Consider the following 22,720-nt stretch of genomic DNA (forward strand, 5'->3'; position numbering starts at 1 on the left):
AATTCATTTACTAAATCTACAACCACTTGTCTTTTAGATTCATCCTCATCGATATCTCCACTCTTAACTATCCCCAAGAATTTTTTTCACCTTTTTCATCTATTTCTGCATTAGATGACAAGAGTAGTTTTCATGTAAGCATTTAAACCAAGATTTATGGAATTGCATTTGACATGTTAACAAAACTTAGTAGTTGTAGGAAAATTACCAGTTTTAGTGCCTTTATGCATTTCACCTTTCTCATGATCAAAATGAGGCTCAAAGAAAGACTTCAAGGTCTCTCTTAACCGTTGTTTCTTCATGTCTTTTTTTTCAGCTTTTTCAACCAAATACCATCAACCAAACAATTCACAGAGAAACTTATCATCAGAATAAACGTTAAGGACTAGCAAAACTAACTTGTTCAAATTAAATGCCATTATTTAATTAGAAAAATAGGTACCATCCTTTTCACATTTATGTTTGTAATCTATATATACATTTTTTAAGTACATTTTAGGTTCTACCCTTTTATTTGTACTTATTTAAAAACTTATTTACAAAGTTAATCCCTACATATTTGCACAAAATAATTGAATATTCCTAATTGATCACTATAACTGAATATTTCTAATCGATCATAATAACTAAATGGAATCAATTAATTTCCTAAATTATCTCTACCAATAACTAAAATATTCCTAAATTATATTTAGGAAATCAGTTTATGTTTTCTTTTTTAACTTAAAAGATTTAAATCTTTCAGTGAAAAAGATAATAATAATTGAAATCGTAATAACTAAATATTTCTACAATATCTTTACAAAATCCTAAAATACTGCTTTTAGAAACTAACTAAAACACACACACGACTATTAATTAGATATTCCTTATGTAAATATTAAATATTTTGAATTATTTCATCAAATCTTTTGATTGCTCACCTATATTTACTCAATTTGATATCACACTAACACTATAAATAACATATGAACATCAATCTACCAAATAACCTCATTTGTACTTTGTTATTCGTTTTTTTTTCAGTTCATCTATGATAGAAAATAGTAGATTTCTTCACAATTTGCATCACTAATACATACTTCTTATTGTTTTATTTTGCAGCTCAATTGTAATCATGGCTATAAGAGTGGGATTGGTGCATCAAAAGGTATGTGCTTTTTCACCATGGTCAAATTGGGTTTTAGATCTAAAATTTATTAAAATTTTGCTAATCTCCACCTGATTTTTTTTTTATTATGCTACAGATTTCTTTACTAGCTAAACAAAAAAAAAACTATCATTTTGGTCATGAACATCATGGTGATGTCAAAAAAAAAAAAAAAAAAAAGAACATCATGGTGATAATAAATTTTAAGTATTTTTCTTACATGAACATCATCTTTTTTGTTTATATCAAAACTTCTCTTATTTTGTTTTATCTTTCATGTTTACTTTTCTTTTCCTTCTAAATAACTGATTTTTCTTATTTTTTATGTTATGAGATATAGAATACATCACCATATTTTTGTCCATCATATGAGTTTTTTTTAAGGATAAGGAGCATAAATCTTTTGTTTTCCAAAAAATCTGATTCATTTTCATTTTCATAGATTTTTCTTTTGTTTTAAGAACTTGGTTTTAGAAAAAAATAAATTTTGTTTTGTAATATAAGATAAAAATTTATATTTCAACAAATCAAAAGTTATTTCTCTCAGACTTTTAAGTAGAGTAACATATATATTATTAGTAATAGATATATTCCACTGTTATTGAACTGATGATTTAAAAATCTACTTTAAAATCCACTGTTATTCACAATAGTTTTGTGGATTTGGATTTTTGGGAGTATTTGTTTAGTTAAAATTACATAAATCCAAATCTCATGGTTTTAGGTGGGATTTGAAAGAATTTTACAAAAAATCATATCAACTTCCCTAAAATCTATCAAAATTCTAAATTTTCTAAATCCCATCAAACTCTCCAAAATCATGGTTTGAATACGCCCCACTTAATATAATTGTATTTTTTTCTGAAGATATGTATTTTCGAAGAGACAATTATATTCGTGTTTTATTAAATTGTACCCTAAAAAAATACAAAAAAGTTTGGGCATTATTTGATATTTGTTAGAAATTAGAGGGGTTTTTCAGTCATTTTAGGAATATTGATATTTTTTTTTATCGTTTACAACTGAATCGTCGTCGTTGCCCGAGCTAGCGGCGGAAGAAACTACTTTTTTACCATTTTTGCGCAGTCTTAACTCTTAAGTGTCTTTCTTCTCCGACGAGGTCACCGGAGCTAGCGGCGGAAGACGTTCTACTTCAGGTAAAAAACCACACAAAGGCTCTTCCGCAAGTGAGCTGTTTTTTATCTTTATCTTCTCAATTCCTTGTATTCGACCATTTTGAAGAATTTAGGGTTTATCTGGGCTTCTCTTCTCGAAAGCTTTAATCTTTATGAAATTGATCTTTAAGGTTCCTCATTCAAGAATTTAGGGTTTATCCTTTGGTCATTTCTTCTATTTCTCTTCGAGATTTTCCCGCCTTTTAACTAAATTGTGTCTTCCATGGCGTACTAGACTGTTATCGTTTTAGTGTTTCTCGTTTAGAATCAAGAACATGGCTTTGGTTGTTTCAATTCGAACCTTCGATTAATCTTCGTGTTTCTTTGCGTTTTTTTTTCAAAGGTTTCTGGTGGTCATGGATACAAGGAAGGTTACAGTCTTCTGTTATTGGAATGGTTGCATCAAAGATGGTTATGATGGTCCATTCTATGAAGGATCAAGTCCAAGAGCAATCAGAGTTGACAGCAAAATCGAACTATCCCAGTTGTTGGATGATCTGCATCGAGTTACTGGTTTTGAAAAGGGAAAGTATCAGATTGATTTGATTGGTAGGTACCCTTCCATTGTTCAACAACAGATGGTCAAGTATGTGCGTTTGCCCATTGTGGATGATTGTAGTTTGATGATAATGCTGGAGGTTCTAAGTCACCATCCTTCTATCAATAATGTGGAGTTGTATCTAGAGGTCAAACCGGTTTCTGATCAGGCGACCCGAAAGCGTTCTCGGCAAGAGGATACTTATGCTGATGGGAGTGTGAGAGATAACACATTAGGAATTCCACTGGAGCATAATAGCAACGGGTGGATTGAAGATGATGAGAATATGGATGATGGAGAATATGGAATTGGTGGTGGTAAAGCCGCTGCACAGAAGGATTCTAGGATGACAAAGTCAGGTCTAATGAAAGGGGTCTGCGATAGTGTCTCAAAGAAGGTGATTTTCTCTAATTCATGGCTTGATGAACGTGAGTTGCATGTTGGGATGGTTTTTAGAGATAAAGTTGAACTGGAGAAAGCAGTGGAGTTGTACTCTAATAGAAGACAACGTGAGTACATCGCGTACGAAGACAATATATTCACGTGCAAGAAAAGGAAAGTCTGTGGGTGGGTTCTCAAGGCAGCTGAAACGAAGAGCCATGGCTTTGAGATAACAGAATATACAGATGCACATACTTGTAAGCCAGTAGATGTGGGCTCAGATTTTCTTGCAGGTGAAATCAAAGGTCTACTAAAAGCTCAGCCCTCGCTCGCAATTGCAGAGCTGATTAAGTGGGTGAAAAAAGAATTTGGCTACGGAGTTTCCGATGATAGTATGCGGAATGCTAAAAAGAAAGCAATCACTGCAATCTTGGGAGATTTGGACAAGAGTTTTAGCGTGTTGCCAAAGTTCATGGCAGCTCTCTCCTCATCTAATAAGATGCTTTTAGATTGGCAATATGATAGTTTCTCTGATCGCAGAGATGCATCCTTTCGTTCTGTGTTTTTTGCGTTTCAGCAGTCAGTTGAAGGGTTTCCTCACTGCAGACCTCTCATTTTAGTGGATACGGTGGACTTGAGTGGTAAATACCCTGGGAAATTGTTGGTTGCAGCGGGGTTAGATGCTGAAAACAGTCTTTTCCCACTTGCGTTTGCGATTACTACCCAAGAAAGCTTGTCAGCTGATACTTGGCGTTGGTTCTTTGCATGCATCAGAAAGAAAGTGACGCAAAGGGAAGGCCTTTGTCTGATAACAAGTCTGAGTCCTGACATCGCTGCAGTTGTTAAGGAACCTGAGTGTCAGTGGGTGCAACACCGGTTCTGTCTTAGGCATCTGTGCTTCAAGTTTTATGATGTTTTCAATAACAATCTCATGACAGAGTTTGTATACAAGGCTGGATCCACGAAATACATATCAATCTTTGACAAGTACTTGAAGAAAATCGAAGAGATGAATCCGGAGGCTCGGAAATGGTTAGACCAGATACCTCTGCACCAATGGGCTTTGGCTCACGATAGTGACAGGCTTAGATACGGGATCATGACTACAAACTTAATCTTTACAACTTACAGTTTTGTAAACAAGTCCCGTGATCTTCCAATCACAGCCTGCATCTTGCTAATCTTTGATCACCTGGCAGAGCTTTTCAAATCGCGACATGGTCTTCTCGAGGAGTCTCTAAAGAACAGAGGAGAGGTGTATGCTAAACATGTCATGAAAAAGCTAGAAGAGTACAAGTTAACCTCTAGAACACTCGACGTATTGCCTTTAGACCAGACTGCTGAGAGGTTTCAGGTCACAAAAGTGCTGCAAACTGTAAACAAGAAATATTTTGTTCACTGCAGGGATCGAGGTTGCACGTGTCAGACATGGCAAGTTTACAAGTATCCGTGTTCGCATGTGTTAGCTGTTTGCAGGAGGCTGAACTATGACCATTTGCAGTATGTAAATGACTTCTACAAGACAGAGAGTTTTCTTGGAGTTTATGCTGCTGAGTTTAATCCACTTCCAGGAGTCTCCAATTGGCCAGAAGCTTCCGATGTTCCAACGCTGTTTCCTCCTGGAAGTGGTGAGATATCAGTTTTCCTGCCAGTGGCTAGCGAGTCACCCTGCGGGAAGTCATCTAAGCCAAATGATGCGGACATGGGAGCGATAGGAGGAAGCGAAACGAGACGATCAGCGCGACCAAAGAAGCCGAACAGCAGATATGTCAAATAAGGACTTGAATGGTAGAGATATGATAGGCATCGAGAAGATGGTTAGTGTTTGTTTGCTTACTGATGTTAGGGGAAACTTAGAAGGGGCGACTAATGAGAATTGGGTGGGATGAACCAGTTAGGAACGATTTTTGTTTGTTAAAGTATGCTAGCTAACCGGGTTAATGTAGATCTTTTGAAGGTGTATAAAACAACTCAAAAGTAGGTTTTTGTTGTTGTACGGAGATGTATTTTGTGTTGGTGTATTTTGTTCCTTTTGAGGTGTGTGTATTTTCCTAAGAATTAAAGACAAAATTTGATTGTTGTAAATCATTAGTCAAAAGGTAATTTAAATTACCCTCAGGGGAAGAGCTGACATCGAAGGTATTAATTCGAACCACTAAGGCACATATTGAATTGGTCACATAAGCTCTAATTTAATTATACTTAAACGCTAAATACAATATTCCGATTAGACCGGTTCAATTAATAATTAAAATCGATTAGATTTTTGGGGGTGTTATTTGGATTGTAGGTTTTAAAAGTTTTTGATGTATTTAGAAATAGGTGCTTACTCAATTGTATATTTTAAAAATCCATTAAAATCTAGCGTTATTCAATATCCACTGGATTTTGTGTGATTTTGAATTTTAATGTACTTTGATCCTACAATATGAACAAACACAATATCACACTTTTCTCAAGTATTTTATTTTTTTTCCTCTCTCTCTAGATGGATCTCTAGCTTTTAACATGTTATTGTTTGATTTTTTTCTCAATCCTTTTACATAATCACACTTATTCATCAGATCTGTGTTATTTTTGAGAGTTATTTTTTTGTGTTCTTTAACTTTTTTTTTTCTGGGTTCATGATCTGTAATTTTTTGTTTCTGGGTTCATGATATAATCATACTTTTTTTTTTTGGATTCAATGTCTGTTTATTCCTCCACAAAATCCTATGTCTATTGAAGACAAATACGGTATAATTGAAGTTTTCCATGACCTGTGTATTGTTAATTAATATAGTTTTGGTGTATAACATAGTTTATGGATAAATTTTTTTTTTTCTTTTAAACAACTAAAAAAAAAATCCATAACAATCACCACAATACATTAATGACTTTCAAATCCACCTTATATGCATTATAAAATCCACACAAATACATTAGATTTTTAAATCCCCTAAAGTCCAGCGTTAATTAAACTTCATTAAATTCTTTAATCCAATAACACCCCTTAGTATTTACCGTCTTCTCGCTACAGTGGATTTGATATCTTCTCCGACGAAATCAACGGCGCCGGTGGAAGAACTGCTTTTGTCGGGTAAATTGACTCAAAACATTCCTTCTCCATATAAGCTTTAACCCTAACTAACCAAGTGATACAAATTGGGGTTTCTCTTTTACATAAAAGCTTTCTCCTAACGTTTACATTAGAATAGTATTGTGTTCCTGCTGCTACCATCTTATGAAATTGAACTTTAAGGTTCCTCATTCGCTTTGAATCACGTACATTGCTTTGGCTCTATTCTGATTCCAATCCATTATTTCTTCCACTTGTTGTTGTTGTCTTTATCCTCGGAGTTCCAAGTTATTCTTTTGCTGGGTTTATAGTTTGAAATTGAGTTTTTAGGATTTTCTCGTTTAGAATCAGTAACATAGCTTTGGGTATTTCAATTCAAACCATTGACTGATTTTTTTTGTGTGTTTCTTTGCATTTTCTCAAGGTTTGTGGTGCTCATGGATACAAGAAAGATTCCAGTGTTCTGTTATTGGAATGGATGTATAAAAGATGGTCCTGATGGTCCATTCTATGAAGGTTCAAGTCCAAGAGTGATCAGAGTTGATAGAAAAATCGAATTATCCCAATTGTTGGAGGATCTGCATCGAGTTACTGGTTTTGAGAAGGGAAAGTTTCAGATTGATTTGATTGGTAGGTACCCTTCCATTGTTCAACAACCGATGGTCAGGTATATGCGTTTGCCTGTTATGGATGATTGTAGCCTTGAGACCATCCCAGAGGTTCCAATCTACCATCCTTGTATCAACAATGTGGAGTTATATTTAGAGATCAAAGCAGTTGTTTCTGATGAAGGAACTGTTCATATATCTCATCAGTCGCCATTGGAAGATAATGCAAACCGAAAGCGTTCTCGGCAAGAGGAGGCTAGCGTCAATGCAGATGTAAATGTGAGTGTGAGGAACACTAAACTAAGAAGTCTGCCGGAGGATAACCATAATGGGTGGATTGAAGATGAGGAGAGTACAGATGTGCCAGAGTATAACCATAATGGGTGGATTGAAGATGAAGCGAGTACAGATGTGCCGGAGGATAACCATAATGGGTGGATTGAAGATGAGGAGAGTACAGATGCCGGAAACCGTTGTGATAACGGGGTTGTTGCACAGAAGGATCCAAAATTGAAAAAGCCAACTCTAACGAAAGCCATGTTTTAAAAATCGCTAGGCGTTAGTCGGGCGGTGAGGGAGGGCCTAGCGATTAATCGGCAAATCGGATTTAAATCAGGGATTAATCGGGGATTAATCGGGGATTAGTTTTAGGGGTTTTATCCATATATACGTATAATATATTAAATCTGTAACAAATAACAAAGAGTTAAGACTGGTCCAGCGGTTTTTTAATGGGCTTTGAAGCCCACTGACCTCGAGTTCGACCCGTAGTAATCACGTTTTATGTTTTTTTCTTATTTTTCACTAATAAATGCAAAATGACCAATATATCCTCGTCTTCTTTCTCAGTCACGATCTGTAAAACCTAATTTAAAGCTGCGTGTTTATTTCTTCTACAATTGTTTGTCGATTTACCTTCTTATTCTTATAGTTTCAATCCTAATACGATAGATCTATGAAAGGAAACCAATCAAATCATAGTTAGATATTCAAAAGTTCTCAATTTTTTTTTTTCATAATCCGATTTATTGGCCGCCGATGGTGAAATTGCGGCGGTGAGGAGCCGCCATGCGTATAAACGGCGATTATACGGCCGCCTAGGCCGATTTTTAAAACAGGGAACGAAAGACATCAGTGAACGCTGCAAGTGTCACAGAAAGAACACCGCCTCCCAACCTTCCACCTCCACCCCACCGCGCAGCCGGCCACCGTCGCCTCCGATGAGTGTTCCTCCACCTCCGGCGGCCTCTTCTTCAGCTGCTACAGGTCTATCTCGTCCTCTTTGGGCCAAGCTTGAAGGTAAAAAGATATGTTCTAATAGAGTTTGGGATGATTGTGTTAGGAAGGAGTTTGAAAAGGAGGAATGCATCAATCGGCCTGCCTTAGATGATTGGGATGAGTATGATACTTTGTTCTATATGCTTGGCTAGGGGTAGAGCTTAAGCCTACTAGGGTTCTTGATCGGGTTGTGACGAGACAAATGGGAATTGAGACTGCGGTTTTAGCTTTGTTGGATAAGATTGGTTTAGGGACCATTGCATATAAGCAGTATGAGATGTATCCAGATCTTGTTTGTCAATTTATGGCTACAGTGGGTGTTTACTATCAGAATGAGCGATTGAAGAATGTGCAGGAAGGGATTTTGTCTTTCTTTATTAGAGGTATTCGTTACAGGCTACCACTCAGGGATCTCTGCGGGATTTATGGTTTTGAGAGAGACTTTACAGAAGTTGTACTTCCTGCTCATTTTCCTACGGTGCAGGATTTCTGGAGCCTGTTCAGAAACGGGCAGTGTGATTCCAAGGCGTCTACACAGACAGATGTTAGACATCCGGTCCTAAGGTATGTCACTCGTCTCATTGGGCACACATTTTTGTGCAAGATGGAGCCTGGGAAGATGAGGGTCACGGAGATGGTCTTATTGTACTTTGGATTGAGAGACTTGATTGCTGGAGTTTTTCCTAAGTCTAAGTTGGATAGGCCTGTTAACATGGGTGCAGTTTTCGCGCATCATTTGGTTTCCTTGAAGACCAAGCCTTTCACTGGAAAGGGGAAGAAGATAGAGAGCGTTGGAAGTCTTTTGACTCCGATCTTCAGGCACTTTAGGATCGACCTAGAGAGTTGCAGGATTGTTACTGACTGCCCTGTTATGGATGCTGAGTACATGATGCATGCTCAGTGGATGAAGAAGACTTTGTTGTGGTGTTTCAGTGACAGCAGAGGGGCACATTTGGTTCAGTTGCCACAGGCTGATCTTACTGACATTGGAGAGGATTATCATCAGCTTCAATTTGAGCCTGACCCGTGTGACCTTGTCACTCAGCCGACCACTCGACGTCGCACTCCTCGTGCTGCTCCTACACCTTCTGAGGAGTTTACGACTACTAACTCTGTTGGGGGTAAACACAGAGCCTCTTTGTCTTCTGCCCTCCGTTTGAGTTTCTAGAACTTCCTGCAGCACCCATGGATCAAGACCCATTCCAGCAGTATGTTGTTGAGTGTCTCTGGAGTGTCTGGAATTCTATTGATGGTTTATCTTGTTGTGGGTGTGTTCGTCCAGTACGTCGTCGTTCACCTTCTCTAGAGGTACCACATGAGCGCGGATCCGAAGATGATGCGGCCTAGTTCTCCATTTTATCATTGGTTCACAATTTTCCTTTTTTTTCCTTTGAATCAATTTTTTATTGCAGTGAGTCAGTTTGTTTTTTACATTTTTTGCTTTGAAATTTCTATGAATTATGAACTATTTGAAATTTGTATAGAATTATGAACTATTATCTATAGTGTTGTGTTTAGCATGTGCTTGAGTATTCTTAATAGTGCTAACATCTGAAAATCAATAGAATACACATTAAACAATAGTTTAAACTCGGATTTTTGAACTTTATGTTTATAGTTGATAACAGTTGGACATGTTGTTTAAGTCTGGGAAAACCAACGCTGAGTTTTTATTATTTTTTGGAGAGCTATATATATATGAGTCAAAATTTTTGTTGGAAACTAGTTGTTTGTGATTATTATTTTTATGTTTTAAAATAAGTGTTATTTTGGATTTTAGAGAAACTTAAGCGGCGAGAATTTGGTGCATGAACTAGTTAGGAACATATCTCTATTATACTCCCTCCGTTTCAAAATATAGGATGTTTTAGTGGAAACACGCATATTAAGAAATAATTACTTTTAAAAAGTTAAACCAATCATAAACAAGTCTGCATAATAGAAAATATAAATTTAATCTAAAAGTTGCATAGAAAGTTGGAAACATCCTATATTATGAAACAAAAATATTTCTCTAAACATCCTATATTATGAAACGGAGGGAGTATTATTTAAGCAATGTTCTAAACAATTAACCCTATTCTTATGTGGCATATTACACAAAATGTCATTATATTGTGTATATTTTTAATATTAATTTGTTGTAAAAAACAGATTTTTTATTAATATAGTTATTAAAAGAAAACAAATTCATGTAAATATTAATATAGTTATTTTTTTAGTGTTTCTTAATTATTTTCTTTTTTATTTTTCAACTCAAAAAATCTTATAAAATCAGAAAAAAAATCTTGGTTACGTAAAATCTTAATTAATTCACGTAAATATATTATAAATATTTTCAACAATATTTTAGAACAATAAATCTTTTTTTTTTCAACCTAACATTAATAAATTAAACGAGGACTCCAAGATTGGTTGCCCAAACAGGAGGATAAGAGTTTACAAAAGAAGATTCAGAAATTAAAGATCTTGAAGATCGAGCAAGACAATCTACCCTTGCGTTGATGTCGCGGGGAATCCTGACTAGAGAAAAGGAAGGGTAAGATGTTTGGAGCTGCGAAAAATCCTCCAGTAAATTCGAAAAAGCAGACCAATCGTCCGGCGTCTGCACCATCGCAACTAGCTCTGCACAATCCGTCTCGAAAGCCTGACAAACAACTCCAGCCGCCAGTAAGGACTCCATAACCCATATCAGTGCTTGTAATTCTGCGTGTAGGGAAGTAAGACCTCGTCTGAGACTCCGTGCTCCCAAAAGAAGCATGTAATCTTCACCATTGCAGCACCACCAACCCAGACCCTGAAAAGGGTCCGTACCTTTCCATGAACCATCAACCTGACATCGGATAGAAGAATCCCTCTCCTCCACTAAGGGTGGGGGGAGCAGATTTCTCACTGAATAAGATTTGGTTTCCTCCCACAATAATTTATCAGTTGCCGCTTGATTTAAAATCTCAACTGGCTCTAACTCAATGCCCTGGAAAACCTTTTTATTCTTGTCTTTCCAAAGTGACCATAAAATCCAGGGGAGACGAGAAATGATATCAGAAACCCCGGATTGAGAAGTCGCCCTCCAAAATATGAAGTCTAAATTCGCATAGATAGAGGCATATGGAAAACCTCCCGGTTCCAGCAACACCGGGGCCAACTCCCAAATACATCGCGACCGAGGACAATCAAACAGTGCTGGTTTATAGTCTCCGTCTCCGTCTCCGAATCACACCGCTTACACAAAGCATCACAACGGACACCCCGATACGCAAGCCGTTCTAACACGGGAAGGGTACCCGAGGCAATTTGCCAGAAAAAATGTTGAATCTTTGGGGGTACATCTAATTTCCAGGACTAAGCCCTCAGAGACATACACGATGGCCCATACTCAACTTCCACAATTAATTCCCGGGCTAACCGATAACCTGACTTAACCGAATACTTCCCTGACTTAGTATAATGCCATAATAATCTATCCGGTTGATAAGTTTTACTGACCGGCATACTCTGAATAAGTGGTATATCCACCGGTTCAAAAAACTCCTCAAGAATAGGCAAATGCCAATCCTTCATAAATGGATTAAATAAATGATTAACCATCAAACTCGGGAGCAACAATCTCCCCCTACCATTCGCTGGTCTTGGACGAATATCCGGTAACCATAGATCTCGCCAAACCGAAATGGAACAACGAGAACCTACAGCCCATCGCGCTCCCTGTTCCACCAACCCCTTAGTTGAATAAATACTCTGCCATGCAAAAGAAGGGTTATTCGGTTTTTTTGCCATAAGAGGATGTTTGTTTCTGAAATATCGTCCTTTCATCACCCGAGCCATTAAAGATATCGGATTATGAATTAACCGCCAAAACTGTTTGGCCAGCATAGCATCATTAAATTGTTCCAGAGCTCGGAAACCCAAGCCCCCTTCACTTTTATCTTTGCATAATTTATCCCAAGCAACCCAATGCAAACCTCGAGCCTTATCATTAGATTTCCACCAGAAGTTGGAAATAACACTCGTTAATTTAGACGTCAACTCCTTTGGCAATTTATAACATGACATAACATGTGTTGGAAGTGCCAAAGCCACCAATTTAATCATTATTTCCTTGCCAATGCTTTGCAGACCAACCATTTACTCGATCATCCAATCGATCCTTTACATAGCTAAAAACCTTAGTTTTCGAGCCCTGCAGGTTTTCAGGAATACCCAAATAAAAACCCATACCGCCCTCCTTAGAAATACCAATAACGGATTTCAATTGAGATCGTATATCTGACGGGACCTTTTTACCAAACATGATAGAGGACTTCTCCAGATTAACTTCTTGTCCTGAGGCTTTACCATAATTACCTATTATATCCATTACCGTCCTACATTCAGTCGCCTCTGCCTTACAAAAGAACAAACTATCATCAGCGAACAACAAATGCGAAACAGTAGGACTACCACAGGCAATGAAAATACCCGTTAATTTCTGCTCCCTTTTAGCCTTTTTAATATTTGCTATCAAAACCTCTGTACAAAGTATAAATAGATATGGTGACAGAGGATCCCCTTGACGTAATCCTTGATGTGGTCTAATAAAATCACTAGGCTGGCCATTCAGAAGAACTTGATACAACACTGACACACCACATGATCCATGAAATCCATTTTCTATCAAATCCTAATTGAACCATAACCGCCTCCAAAAAATCCCACTCAACCCGATCATATGCCTTACTCATATCCGTTTTAAAAGCCAGAACTCCGAATTACACCGACGGTTAGTATTTAGCCCATGGAACATCTCCTGAGCTACAAGAATATTATCTGTAATTAAACGACCAGAAACAAAGGCTGATTGTGTTTCTGAAACCAAAAGGGACAATAAACGCTTCAGCCGAAAACACAAAACTTTAGAAATAATTTTGTAACTCACGTTACAAAGACTGATCGGCCTAAACTCCGCCATCCGCTGCGGTCGATCAACTTTAGGAATGAGACATATATTAGTCTCATTAAGAAGAGGATCAAAACTACCAGTTCGAAAAAACTCTTTAACCAAAACCACCAAATCCCCCTTAAGAGAGGACCAAAACCGTTGAAAAAACAGAGCCGTCATCCCGTCCGGACCTCGGGTTTTCTCCGGATGCATGGCGAATAGAGCCTTTCGGACTTCCGCTTCCGAAATATCCCGAATCAGAGCTCTGTTCATACTCTCCGTAATAATTGGATTAATCTTATAAAACGATTTTATTTTTTATAACCCAATAGTTTTGAAATTATTTAATGAAATTATTTTAACAGATTTTATTTATTGTTACAGAAATCTTAGGAAACAATAATAAACTATTTAGAACAATTATAAAACTTAATTTTATTTATAAAACTAAGATTAAATAAATGCATCCCTAAATCGTTTAATAGTGACATATATATTTAAAACTAAGATACAACATTACTTATATTTTTAAAATATAAAATATTATATCTAATTTATTAAATATTTTTTTGCACCACATATCGATGCAGAGACATTTTATTAAAATCTAAGAAATCACAAATATTATATCTTATTTAATATAATATATATAACTAATAAATAAATCAAAAAGATAAATCGAGATTTCTAAACATGACCGCTGCAATACATGTTTTGTTTTATTTTTAGATTTTACCAAATTTATATGATTCACGGATTTGAACATTGTATCATGTAGCCAAAACGCGTTGAAATGAGAGTATAAAACTAAGTAAATGAAATATAAAAGATTATAAAATGTATAGCACGAGTAACTATCTATACATTTCCATATGCTAAATATCTAGAATGGATATTCTTCAGTCAAGATATACTCATTATAGTTGCTTTTTAATTGTTTTTCTTTTATTTTTCAACACATTACTTATATAATATATTAAGAATTGTTTAACTTTAAAATAATGAAGAGGCTTAAATCATGATAGCAACTGATTTTTTCCTTTTTTTTGATTAAAAATTATCAAAATCATAACAAGGTATCAAAAGTATAGTGTTTCCAATATACATAAGTTAATGCTTTTTATTTTGAACTTAATCCGTATTAATATAATTTATACCAAAAAATAATAATTCAGAATACATTTATTCATAAATCAAGTCAGAAAATCTCAATTTTATAATATATATTTTTATTAATTAAAATAAAAAACCTACTTTCGTCAATAGTATCAATAAAACAATTTTTTTTTTGCCAGAATAAAACAATTATTCATAACATTAATATTAGATTATAACATATGATATTTGAATAACTAGAAATCCAATCTTTCTTACACATAATTTGAACCTTAGTTTTTCAAAAACATCTACAAAAAAAAAAATTTACTAGAAAATCGTAAATAATAATTATGATCAATCATAATACTCCATCCGTTTCAAAATATAAGATGTTTTAGAGGTTTTGTTTTGTTTCATAATATAAGATGTTTTCAACTTTCAAAACAACTTTTAGATTAATTTCATATATTTTTTTATTTTTTGTTTTATGATTAATTTTAATTTTTAGATTAATTTCCTATATTTTGTTTCATATATAAAAATAAAAATAATTATCCACAGAAAACTATTAAACCTACACTATTTAAACAGTGTGGGTTATAATTTTTTTTAGCAAATTTTTCTACAATTAATGATCTTATTTTCTAAAAGATTTAGCTCATTCACAAATTAATTCAAAATTTGAGTGGATATGATATATATAATTTAATATAATGAGATGATTAACAAATTGACTAAATTCTCTATTGTAGGAGATATAATATATTGTCCTGTCACACTATTCAAAGCATATATATTTTATGGGTTAACTTATTTTACTTATTAATATTCAAATTTTATGATTTTGCACTAAGATCGATGAGTTTTAATAACAAAAATATTTTGTTATACTCCATTCTACCTCCCACTCATATAATTTTCTTACACTTTAATTTATGTTTTACGTTGACTCAATACTGCTACAAATTGTAAATCGGATCACGAGTAAATAAGGATTTTCTTGATTCTACCAATTCTAAAAAAATTAAGCAATTATACCCAAAACCTAATAATGGTATGTCGTTAAATTTATTGTACCGATTATAGTCAAAACCGGAGTATGAAACTAAGTAAATTAAATTTATAAATTATAGAATATGTAAAATAACTCAAATAAAGATAATACTATTATTTTGTAACTAATAAATAAAAATTTACGTAAATATTTCCCCACATTCCACAGTACGGGTTATCATCTAGTTTGTTTGTAAAAAGTTTAACAGGGTTAATGTAGGTCTTTTGAGGGTGTATAAAACCGGTTTTGTTCATGTAATGTTTACTCAAAAGTAGTTTTTGGTTGTTGTGCGGAGATGTACTTTTGTATTTTGGTAATGTACAAGTACTGTATTTTGTTGTTAGAAATTATTTGTTTGTGTGTCCAAAAAGTAAATGAAAAAAAAAGAAATTATTAAGGGCAATTGTCATAAATACCACTAAAATAGGTTTTTGTTCAAAAAATATCATAATTTAGTTTTTTTTCCCAAAAATACCACTAAAATATAATTTTTTCTAAAAATACCACATAATTGAACTAAAGTTTTAATACTAAAAACTAATTTATAAATTTTAAATACTAAACTCTACCCCTAAAAACTATACCCTAAAACTAAATGTGTCAACCAAAACCTTAAAAAAAAATTCTACATCCTTAAAAATCATTTTTTGTGTTTATGGTAATTTTGAAAAAAAAAACTTGTGTGGTATTTTTGAGTAAAAAACATTTTTAGTAGTATTTAAAGGAATTTCTCAATTAGTTAATCAATGTTTTTTATGTCATATTTAAAAAAAATAAACAAAAGCGAGAAGAAAAAAAAGAACAGGTAATTTAAATTACCTCAGCCTCAGGGAAGCCGCCATCGAAGCCTCGAAGGTACCAATTCGAACCACTGAGGCACATATTGAATTGGTGACAAAAACTCTAATTTAATTATACTTAAACGTTAAATACAATATTTCGGTTTAGACCGGTTCGCTTGATAATTAAAATCATTTGTCTATTTTTATTTTACACAGGAAAATTAAATTTAGTGTTTACCGTCATCTCGCAACAGTGGATTTGATATCTTCTCCGACGAAATCAACGCCGGAAGCACTGCTTTTTCCGGGTAATCTGACTCAAAAAATTTCTTCTGTTAAATGAGCTTGAACCCTAACTAACCAAGGGATACTAATTAGGGTTTCTCTTTTTATTTGATGGCGTACTAGTAGTCATAGTATAGTGTTCCTCTGGCTACCTTCATCTTATGAATTTGAACTTTAGGTTCCTCATTCGCTTGGACATTGCTTCCGTAGCCACTTCTCTTTGAGATTCTCCTGCCTTAAAATATATCGTTGTTGTTGTCTTTATCCTCGCAGTTCTAAGTTATCCTTTTGATGGGGTTTGTCATCGTTTACAAAGTTTTCTCCTTTATCGTTTGAAATTGAGTTTTTAGGGTTTTCTCGTTTAGAATCAGTAACATGGCTTTGGGTTTTTCATTTGAAACCCTTGACTGATTTTTTTTTTTTTTGTGTTTCTTTGTATTTTCTCGAGGTCTGTGGTGCTCATGGTCATGGATACAAGAAAAATTCCAGTGTTCTGTTATTGGAATGGGTGTATAAAAGATGGTCCTGATGGTCCATTCTATGAAGGATCAAGTCCAAGAGTGATCAGAGTTGATAGAAAAATCGAATTATCCCAATTGTTGGAGGATCTGCATCGAGTTACTGGTTTTGACAAGGGAAAGTTTCAGATTGATTTGATGGGTAGGTACCCTTCCATTGTTCAACAATCGTTGGTGAAGTACATGTGTTTGCCCGTTGTGGATGATTGTAGGCTTGTATCCTTGAGACCATGCTTGAGGTTCCAAGCTACCATCCTTCTATCAACAATGTGGAGTTGTACTTGGAGATCAAACCGATTCTGGTCCTGTTTCTCATCTGTCGCCATTGGCAAATAATGTTAGTTCTTCCGCAAATCAGGCTACCCAAAAGAGTTCTCGGACAGAAGATGCTTATGTTGATGCTGATGTAAATGCAAGTGTGAGAGATAACACACTAAGAACTCTGCAAGAGCATACTAATAACGGGTGGATTAAGTATGAGCAGAGACCGGATGCTGGGAACTATGGAAAAATGGTGGTAATAATTTGAATTTGGATTTGAAAAAAGTCAGGTCAATCAAGCTTCAGTTATAGTATGGCAAAATAGTTATCTTTAGTTCATGGCTTGATGAATGTGAGTTCATGTTGCGATGCTTTTTAGAGATAGGTATGAGCTGGAGAAAGCAGTGAAGTTGTACTCTAATAGAAGGCAACTTGAGTACAATGCGTATGAAAATTTATGTGAATTTTTATGCAAGGGACACTGCGGATGGGCTCTCAAGGTAGCTAAACGGAAAGCAATGTCTTTGAGATAATAGAACATACCGGTCCGCATAGCTGTAAGCTACAAGATGTGAGCTCAGATTTTCTGGCTGCCCTTAGTTCATCTAACAAGATGCTCTTGGAATGGCAACATGATATTTTTCCAGTTACCAAAGGTGCATCCTTTCGTTCTGTGTTTTGGGCGTTTCAGCAGCCAATTGAAGGGTTTCCTTACTGCAGACCTCTGATTATTGTGGATTCGGTAGACTTGAGTGGTAATTACCATGGAACAATGTTGGTTGCTGCAGGATTTGATGCCGAAAACATGCTTTTACCACTTGCGTTTGCGATTATTACCCAAAATAATTTGTTAGCTGGTACTTGGTGTTGGTTCTTTTCGTGCATCAGAAGTTTTGTAAACAAAGCACAGCCTGCATCTTGCTAGTATTTGATCACCTGGCACTGGCAGAGCTTTTCAAATCGCCACATGGTCTTCTCGAGGAGTCTCAAAAGAACAGAGGAGAGGTCTATGCTGAACATGTCATGGCAAAGCTAGAAGAGTACACGTTAGCTTCTCGAACACACCATGTCTTGCCTATAGACCAGACTGCAGAGAGGTTCCAGGTCACAAAAGTGCTGCTAAATGGCAACAAGAAATATTTTTTTTTACTGCAGCGATCGAGTTTGCACGTGTCAGACATGGCAAGTTTACAAGTACCCGTGTTCGCATGTGTTAGCTATTTGCAGGAGGCTGGACTTTGATCATTTGCAGTTTGCAGTATGTAAATGACTTCTACAAGACAGAGAGTTTTCGAGGAGTTTAATCCACTTCCAGGACCAGGAGTATCCAATTGGCCAGGAGCTTCCCCAGTTCCAAAACTGTTTCCTTCTGGAAGTAGTGCGATACATTAGTTCCCCGGCTCGTGACAACAGAGCCACCGAAAAATCACTCCAGCTTAGTTAAGTAAGTTTAGGAGATATACTTCAGATTTATGGGCAGCGGCAAAAGAAGTTTGTGGATCTTGAATCAGATTGACACGGTTTTTGGCTGTTAAATTTGCTAACCGGTATTAATGTAGGTTTCTTCGGAGAGTGTACAAAACCGGTTTTTTCTTCACAATTATCTTTCGATACTTTCGATTTAAGAACTCTTTTCCTTTTTTCCAAAATACTAAAATCTAAATGAAAATATAAATGATTACAATTAAAAACTCTAACAAAATACAATAATTATTATAAAAAGAAAATTAAAAATATTGTTCACATATTTTATATACTCTACAAATTCATCAAGAAAACACTGAATATACTCAAATATAATGTTACAAATCATAAATAACATACTCTATAGTCTTTGATTTACTAAAAATAAAGGATAATTTCAATAAAACAAAAATTGGTTACCTACCATTCTACCAATTATCTTGGCACACTCTTGACTGTCTAACAACTGTTGGACCTTCGTTCAGATTAAGTCTTTCATAGTCAGAGTAAAAAGGGAAATAATCAACGGAAGAAGAATTGTAATCAACAGTAAATGGAAGGCTTATCTTGTAACGCTCAGATTTCATGCTATTAGTCTTCATATCACAAAGACCAACCCAATCAAAACCACACATCACTGCAACGTTAAGTTGTGGGAGTAACCACACAGGTCTAACTAATTTATCTTCTTCTACTATACTTTTCTCTTCTTTCATATTCACCCATGTCTTTCCAAAAGTACTATCCAGCACCCAAACCCTCTTTAAGTTTTCTCCGCTTTTCGGTTTCCAGAGTATTATTCCTAGCTTACCTTCATACTTTGCTAAAACTAGAGGACTAGTTCTTGTTAAATCGTTCGGAAGCGGAAGGAGAGACCATGTTTCGGTTTTCATACAAAACCGGAATACATTCTTGTTCGAAGTCGTTAACCAATGCAAGAATCCGTTAATTGATACTGGTACACTTGAAATCCTCAAGAATTCGCCTTTTGGTAGCTTTACATAATCGTCTAATTGTTTCCACGCAAACGAATCAGAATCGAAAACTTCGCATATGAGTGTGTAGCAATTATCATTTTCTGAAAACGTTATCTTATTTTGCTGAGATAGTTTGACAATCTTATATCGAAAAGGGTTTGCTCCAATGACGATTAAGCCGGTTACAATTGTCCGTAAACATCCGGTTTCCGGGTTTGGTATAGTATGGTACTGTTTTGTGGTTGGTTTACAAACAATATACGTTGTTCTTCCATAGCACTTAGGATCAACACAGAGCAAAATCCCATGACTTGGGTCACAAGCTTCGATCTTTACCTTCTCTACCGGTAAAAACTCGAGCGAGACTTTAGATCTATGATGAATGTTCTTAGAAGTGAGGACATAATAAGTGGAATAATATGTTGAAAGAGATCCTTTGTATTGGATAAAAACTCCAAAGACAGGATTGGTTCTAAGGAGATTAAGATTGATAAACCAAGATTCCGACATTCGTTTGTAGTAATCTTTGTTTAGAAATCTGAATTTTTCAATTGCTGACACCGGACAGTAAGACAAAATTCCTAAGATTATGTCTTGGTTCATTGCAGGATAACTCATTTTGGTGATAGCGAGAAGTTAGCAAGATGACTTGTTTAGGGTCTATATATATTTTGTTTTGTCAAGTTTTAGCTTCTGTAGTTTTATAGATTTGGTTAAACAAATGTGTCAGTTAGATTCACTATTGGTCCACGTCTGTTTTGAGAAACATATTATAACAAAATTGTCTATTGCAAATTTGCTTCCATCTCTATAAAAATCTCCTAGAATCTCATTCAGTAGCTTTTTATTAAAAAATTGTGATTTTTTTAATAACAGTAGATTTGAGGTGAAATTTATAAATTATTGATTGAATAGCAAAGAGATTCTAAATGGATTTTATAAATTTCACATTCAATAACATAAGATTTCATATGATTTTTTAAAATCATCAATTAGATAACAGGGGATTTCAGAATACTCCAAAATCTCCTAAAATATCAAGTTCAATACACTCCCTTAGTGTCATTAGGAAATTTATTCACACTTTTTTAAATTATTTTATTCATACTTATTACATGCAATTTTCCTTATTGTGCTATTTTAAATTTTTTAAGTAAGGTATATCTTATTGATTAAATAAGTACTTAATATTATATGATTAAGTAGCAAATTAAATATAACCCTTTATTTTGTAATGATGACATCTCATTCATTTTTTATAGTATTAATCTATTTTAAATAGATTTATATATATATATATATATATATATATATAATCAAATCTTCCATAAACATTTTATGAATCATCATATATCTTCCATTAATATCCAAAATATAAGATTTTCCATCATTTGTTGTTTACTAAGTTTTTATGACACATGATTTAGTATTCAAATATCAAAACTAAATTTAAATTTACTTTAGCAAATAAAATTTCAGAATCATTTCATTTGTTATTGGATTAATCTGTTTTACAGATTTATATATAGTCAAATCTTCCATAAACATTTTATGAATCATCATATATCTTCCACTAATATCCAAAATATAAGTTTTTTCATCATTTGTTGTTTACTATTTCGGTTTTTAGAACACATGATTTAATATTCATATATTAAAACTAAATTTAGATTTACTTTAGAAGATAAAATTTCAAAATCTTAATAGAATAAATCTTTTATATATGTTCATTTACAACAGAGAAAACAAGATAAAAACAAAAAAAAAAGAGAGACATAATCTATCCGATTACAACAAAAAAAAAGGGTCTTACTTAACAATCATCTTCTATGTTTTTTTTTACTATTCTCTTGACCATATTAAAAGCTTACTCTCTTCATCTCTCACTCCTTTCGTATCTTTTCTTTCAGCTTCATCTTTATCCAAACAAGCTCTGTCGTAGTTTTAATAGAAAGGGGTAAAACCATAACTTGGTGAGTAGCCGAACGGGAAAAAAACTCTCTTCATCTCTCACTTCTTTCTTATCTTTTCTTTCAACTTCATCTTTATGCAAACAAACTCTGTCGTAGTTTGAGTAGAAAGGTATAAGATGAGAACTGGGTGGGTGGCCGGACGAGAAAAAAGCTTCATTCTTATGCAAATATCGACAGTTGTTGCTATTCATGTTGTAGAGACCGAACCGATCACTAGCCGCCAATGATACGACGTCGCTACTTGGGAACCAAAAGGGTTGTGCATATTCATCATTCAACGCTGTAATTTTTGCGTCTTCCACTTTTACCCAAGACTTTCTCAAACTGTTCTCCAAAACCCATAACTCAGCTCCGTTTCTTGATTCCGAATGTTGAGTAACACCTAGCTTTCCTTCGTAGCTGACCAAGATGAGACTGCTATCGTCCAATAGTACGTCCGGAACAGAGAAAATAGACCAAGTTTCGGTTCGCATACAGAACCGGATCACGTTGTTCTTCCTTGTTAACCAATGCAAGAAACCGTATGCTGATACCGGTATAGCTTCTCTCGGGAAAAACTCTGATAACTCGAAATCATTCAGTCGCTTCCACGCGAAGGTATCAGAATCGAAGACCTCGCAGTTGTGATTATAGAAACCCTCCTTTGTCGTCCATCTCCTTGGTTCAGAAACCCTAATGATCTTATACCGAAACGGAGTCAAAGAAATCACCATTAAACCGGTTGCGATCGTCAGATATCGAGTTTTAGGGTTTGGTATGATCCGGAACTGCTTTGTAGCAGGTTTACAAACGATGTACTCTGGTATTGTTTTCGCTTCTTTAAACCTATCACCGATACAGAGCAAAATCCCATGATGTGTATCACAAGCTTTGATCTTTGTGTTGTTCCGAGGAAGAAACTGAAGCGAGATTTGGGTTTTATCTTCTTTGTCTTCTTGTTCTGCTTCAACGCCGGGGACGAAACGGGGGTGATACCTAGACCATTTGTCCTCGTAATGAGCAAAATAGCCGAAAACAGAGTTGGCTTTATGGAGATGATGATCGATAAATCTCAACTCGTAACTTCGTTTGTTGCACTCTTTGTTTTGTAGACGGAATCTTGCAATCTCCGTCGCTGAACAATGAGAGAGGATCTCTTGAATCACGTCTTGGTTCAACATCGCGCGTGGCCAGAGAAAAAACCTTTGAGAGGATTGTTTTTA

At 35.0% G+C, this 22,720-nt stretch overlaps 5 protein-coding genes and 2 pseudogenes across 6 annotated transcripts; 4 read left to right on the forward strand and 3 right to left on the reverse strand.

Moving 5' to 3' along the window:
* Positions 1 to 2,152: 2,152 nt before the first annotated feature.
* LOC104754558 (uncharacterized) lies at positions 2,153 to 5,329 on the forward strand. The gene is made up of 2 exons (XM_087486545.1): positions 2,153 to 2,307; positions 2,669 to 5,329. The coding sequence occupies exon 2, from the start codon at positions 2,682 to 2,684 to the stop codon at positions 5,019 to 5,021; it is 2,340 nt and encodes a 779-aa protein (XP_087342671.1). The 5' UTR covers positions 2,153 to 2,307; positions 2,669 to 2,681; the 3' UTR covers positions 5,022 to 5,329.
* Positions 5,330 to 6,254: 925 nt separating this feature from the next.
* LOC104730371 (uncharacterized) lies at positions 6,255 to 7,583 on the forward strand. The gene is made up of 2 exons (XM_010449535.2): positions 6,255 to 6,323; positions 6,727 to 7,583. Exon 2 carries the CDS (start codon positions 6,740 to 6,742, stop codon positions 7,454 to 7,456), a length of 717 nt encoding a protein of 238 aa, XP_010447837.2. The 5' UTR covers positions 6,255 to 6,323; positions 6,727 to 6,739; the 3' UTR covers positions 7,457 to 7,583.
* A 346-nt stretch (positions 7,584 to 7,929) lies between these two features.
* On the forward strand, positions 7,930 to 9,708 carry LOC147948954 (uncharacterized; annotated as a pseudogene). Its single transcript, XR_015580940.1, has one exon. The product of XR_015580940.1 is annotated as an uncharacterized LOC147948954 (transcript).
* Positions 9,689 to 16,140, reverse strand: LOC147948955 (uncharacterized). The gene is made up of 6 exons (XM_087469362.1): positions 16,078 to 16,140; positions 12,354 to 12,572; positions 11,602 to 12,217; positions 11,368 to 11,517; positions 10,683 to 11,272; positions 9,689 to 9,739 (listed from the first exon to the last, which is right to left on the reverse strand). Exons 1-6 carry the CDS (start codon positions 16,138 to 16,140, stop codon positions 9,689 to 9,691), a joined length of 1,689 nt encoding a protein of 562 aa, XP_087325488.1.
* Positions 16,141 to 16,651: 511 nt separating this feature from the next.
* On the forward strand, positions 16,652 to 18,686 carry LOC147948956 (uncharacterized; annotated as a pseudogene).
* Positions 18,687 to 18,996: 310 nt separating this feature from the next.
* On the reverse strand, positions 18,997 to 20,163 carry LOC147948957 (F-box protein At5g49610-like). The gene has a single exon (XM_087469367.1). The coding sequence runs from the start codon at positions 20,161 to 20,163 to the stop codon at positions 18,997 to 18,999; it is 1,167 nt and encodes a 388-aa protein (XP_087325493.1).
* Positions 20,164 to 21,303: 1,140 nt separating this feature from the next.
* LOC104754568 (putative F-box protein At3g17480) lies at positions 21,304 to 22,703 on the reverse strand. The gene has a single exon (XM_010476787.2). The coding sequence runs from the start codon at positions 22,676 to 22,678 to the stop codon at positions 21,464 to 21,466; it is 1,215 nt and encodes a 404-aa protein (XP_010475089.1). The 5' UTR covers positions 22,679 to 22,703; the 3' UTR covers positions 21,304 to 21,463.
* Positions 22,704 to 22,720: the final 17 nt, after the last annotated feature.

This window comes from Camelina sativa, chromosome 2 (assembly GCF_030686135.1).
Source record: "Camelina sativa cultivar CO46 ecotype springtype chromosome 2, ASM3068613v1".
Lineage (NCBI taxonomy): Eukaryota > Viridiplantae > Streptophyta > Magnoliopsida > Brassicales > Brassicaceae > Camelina > Camelina sativa.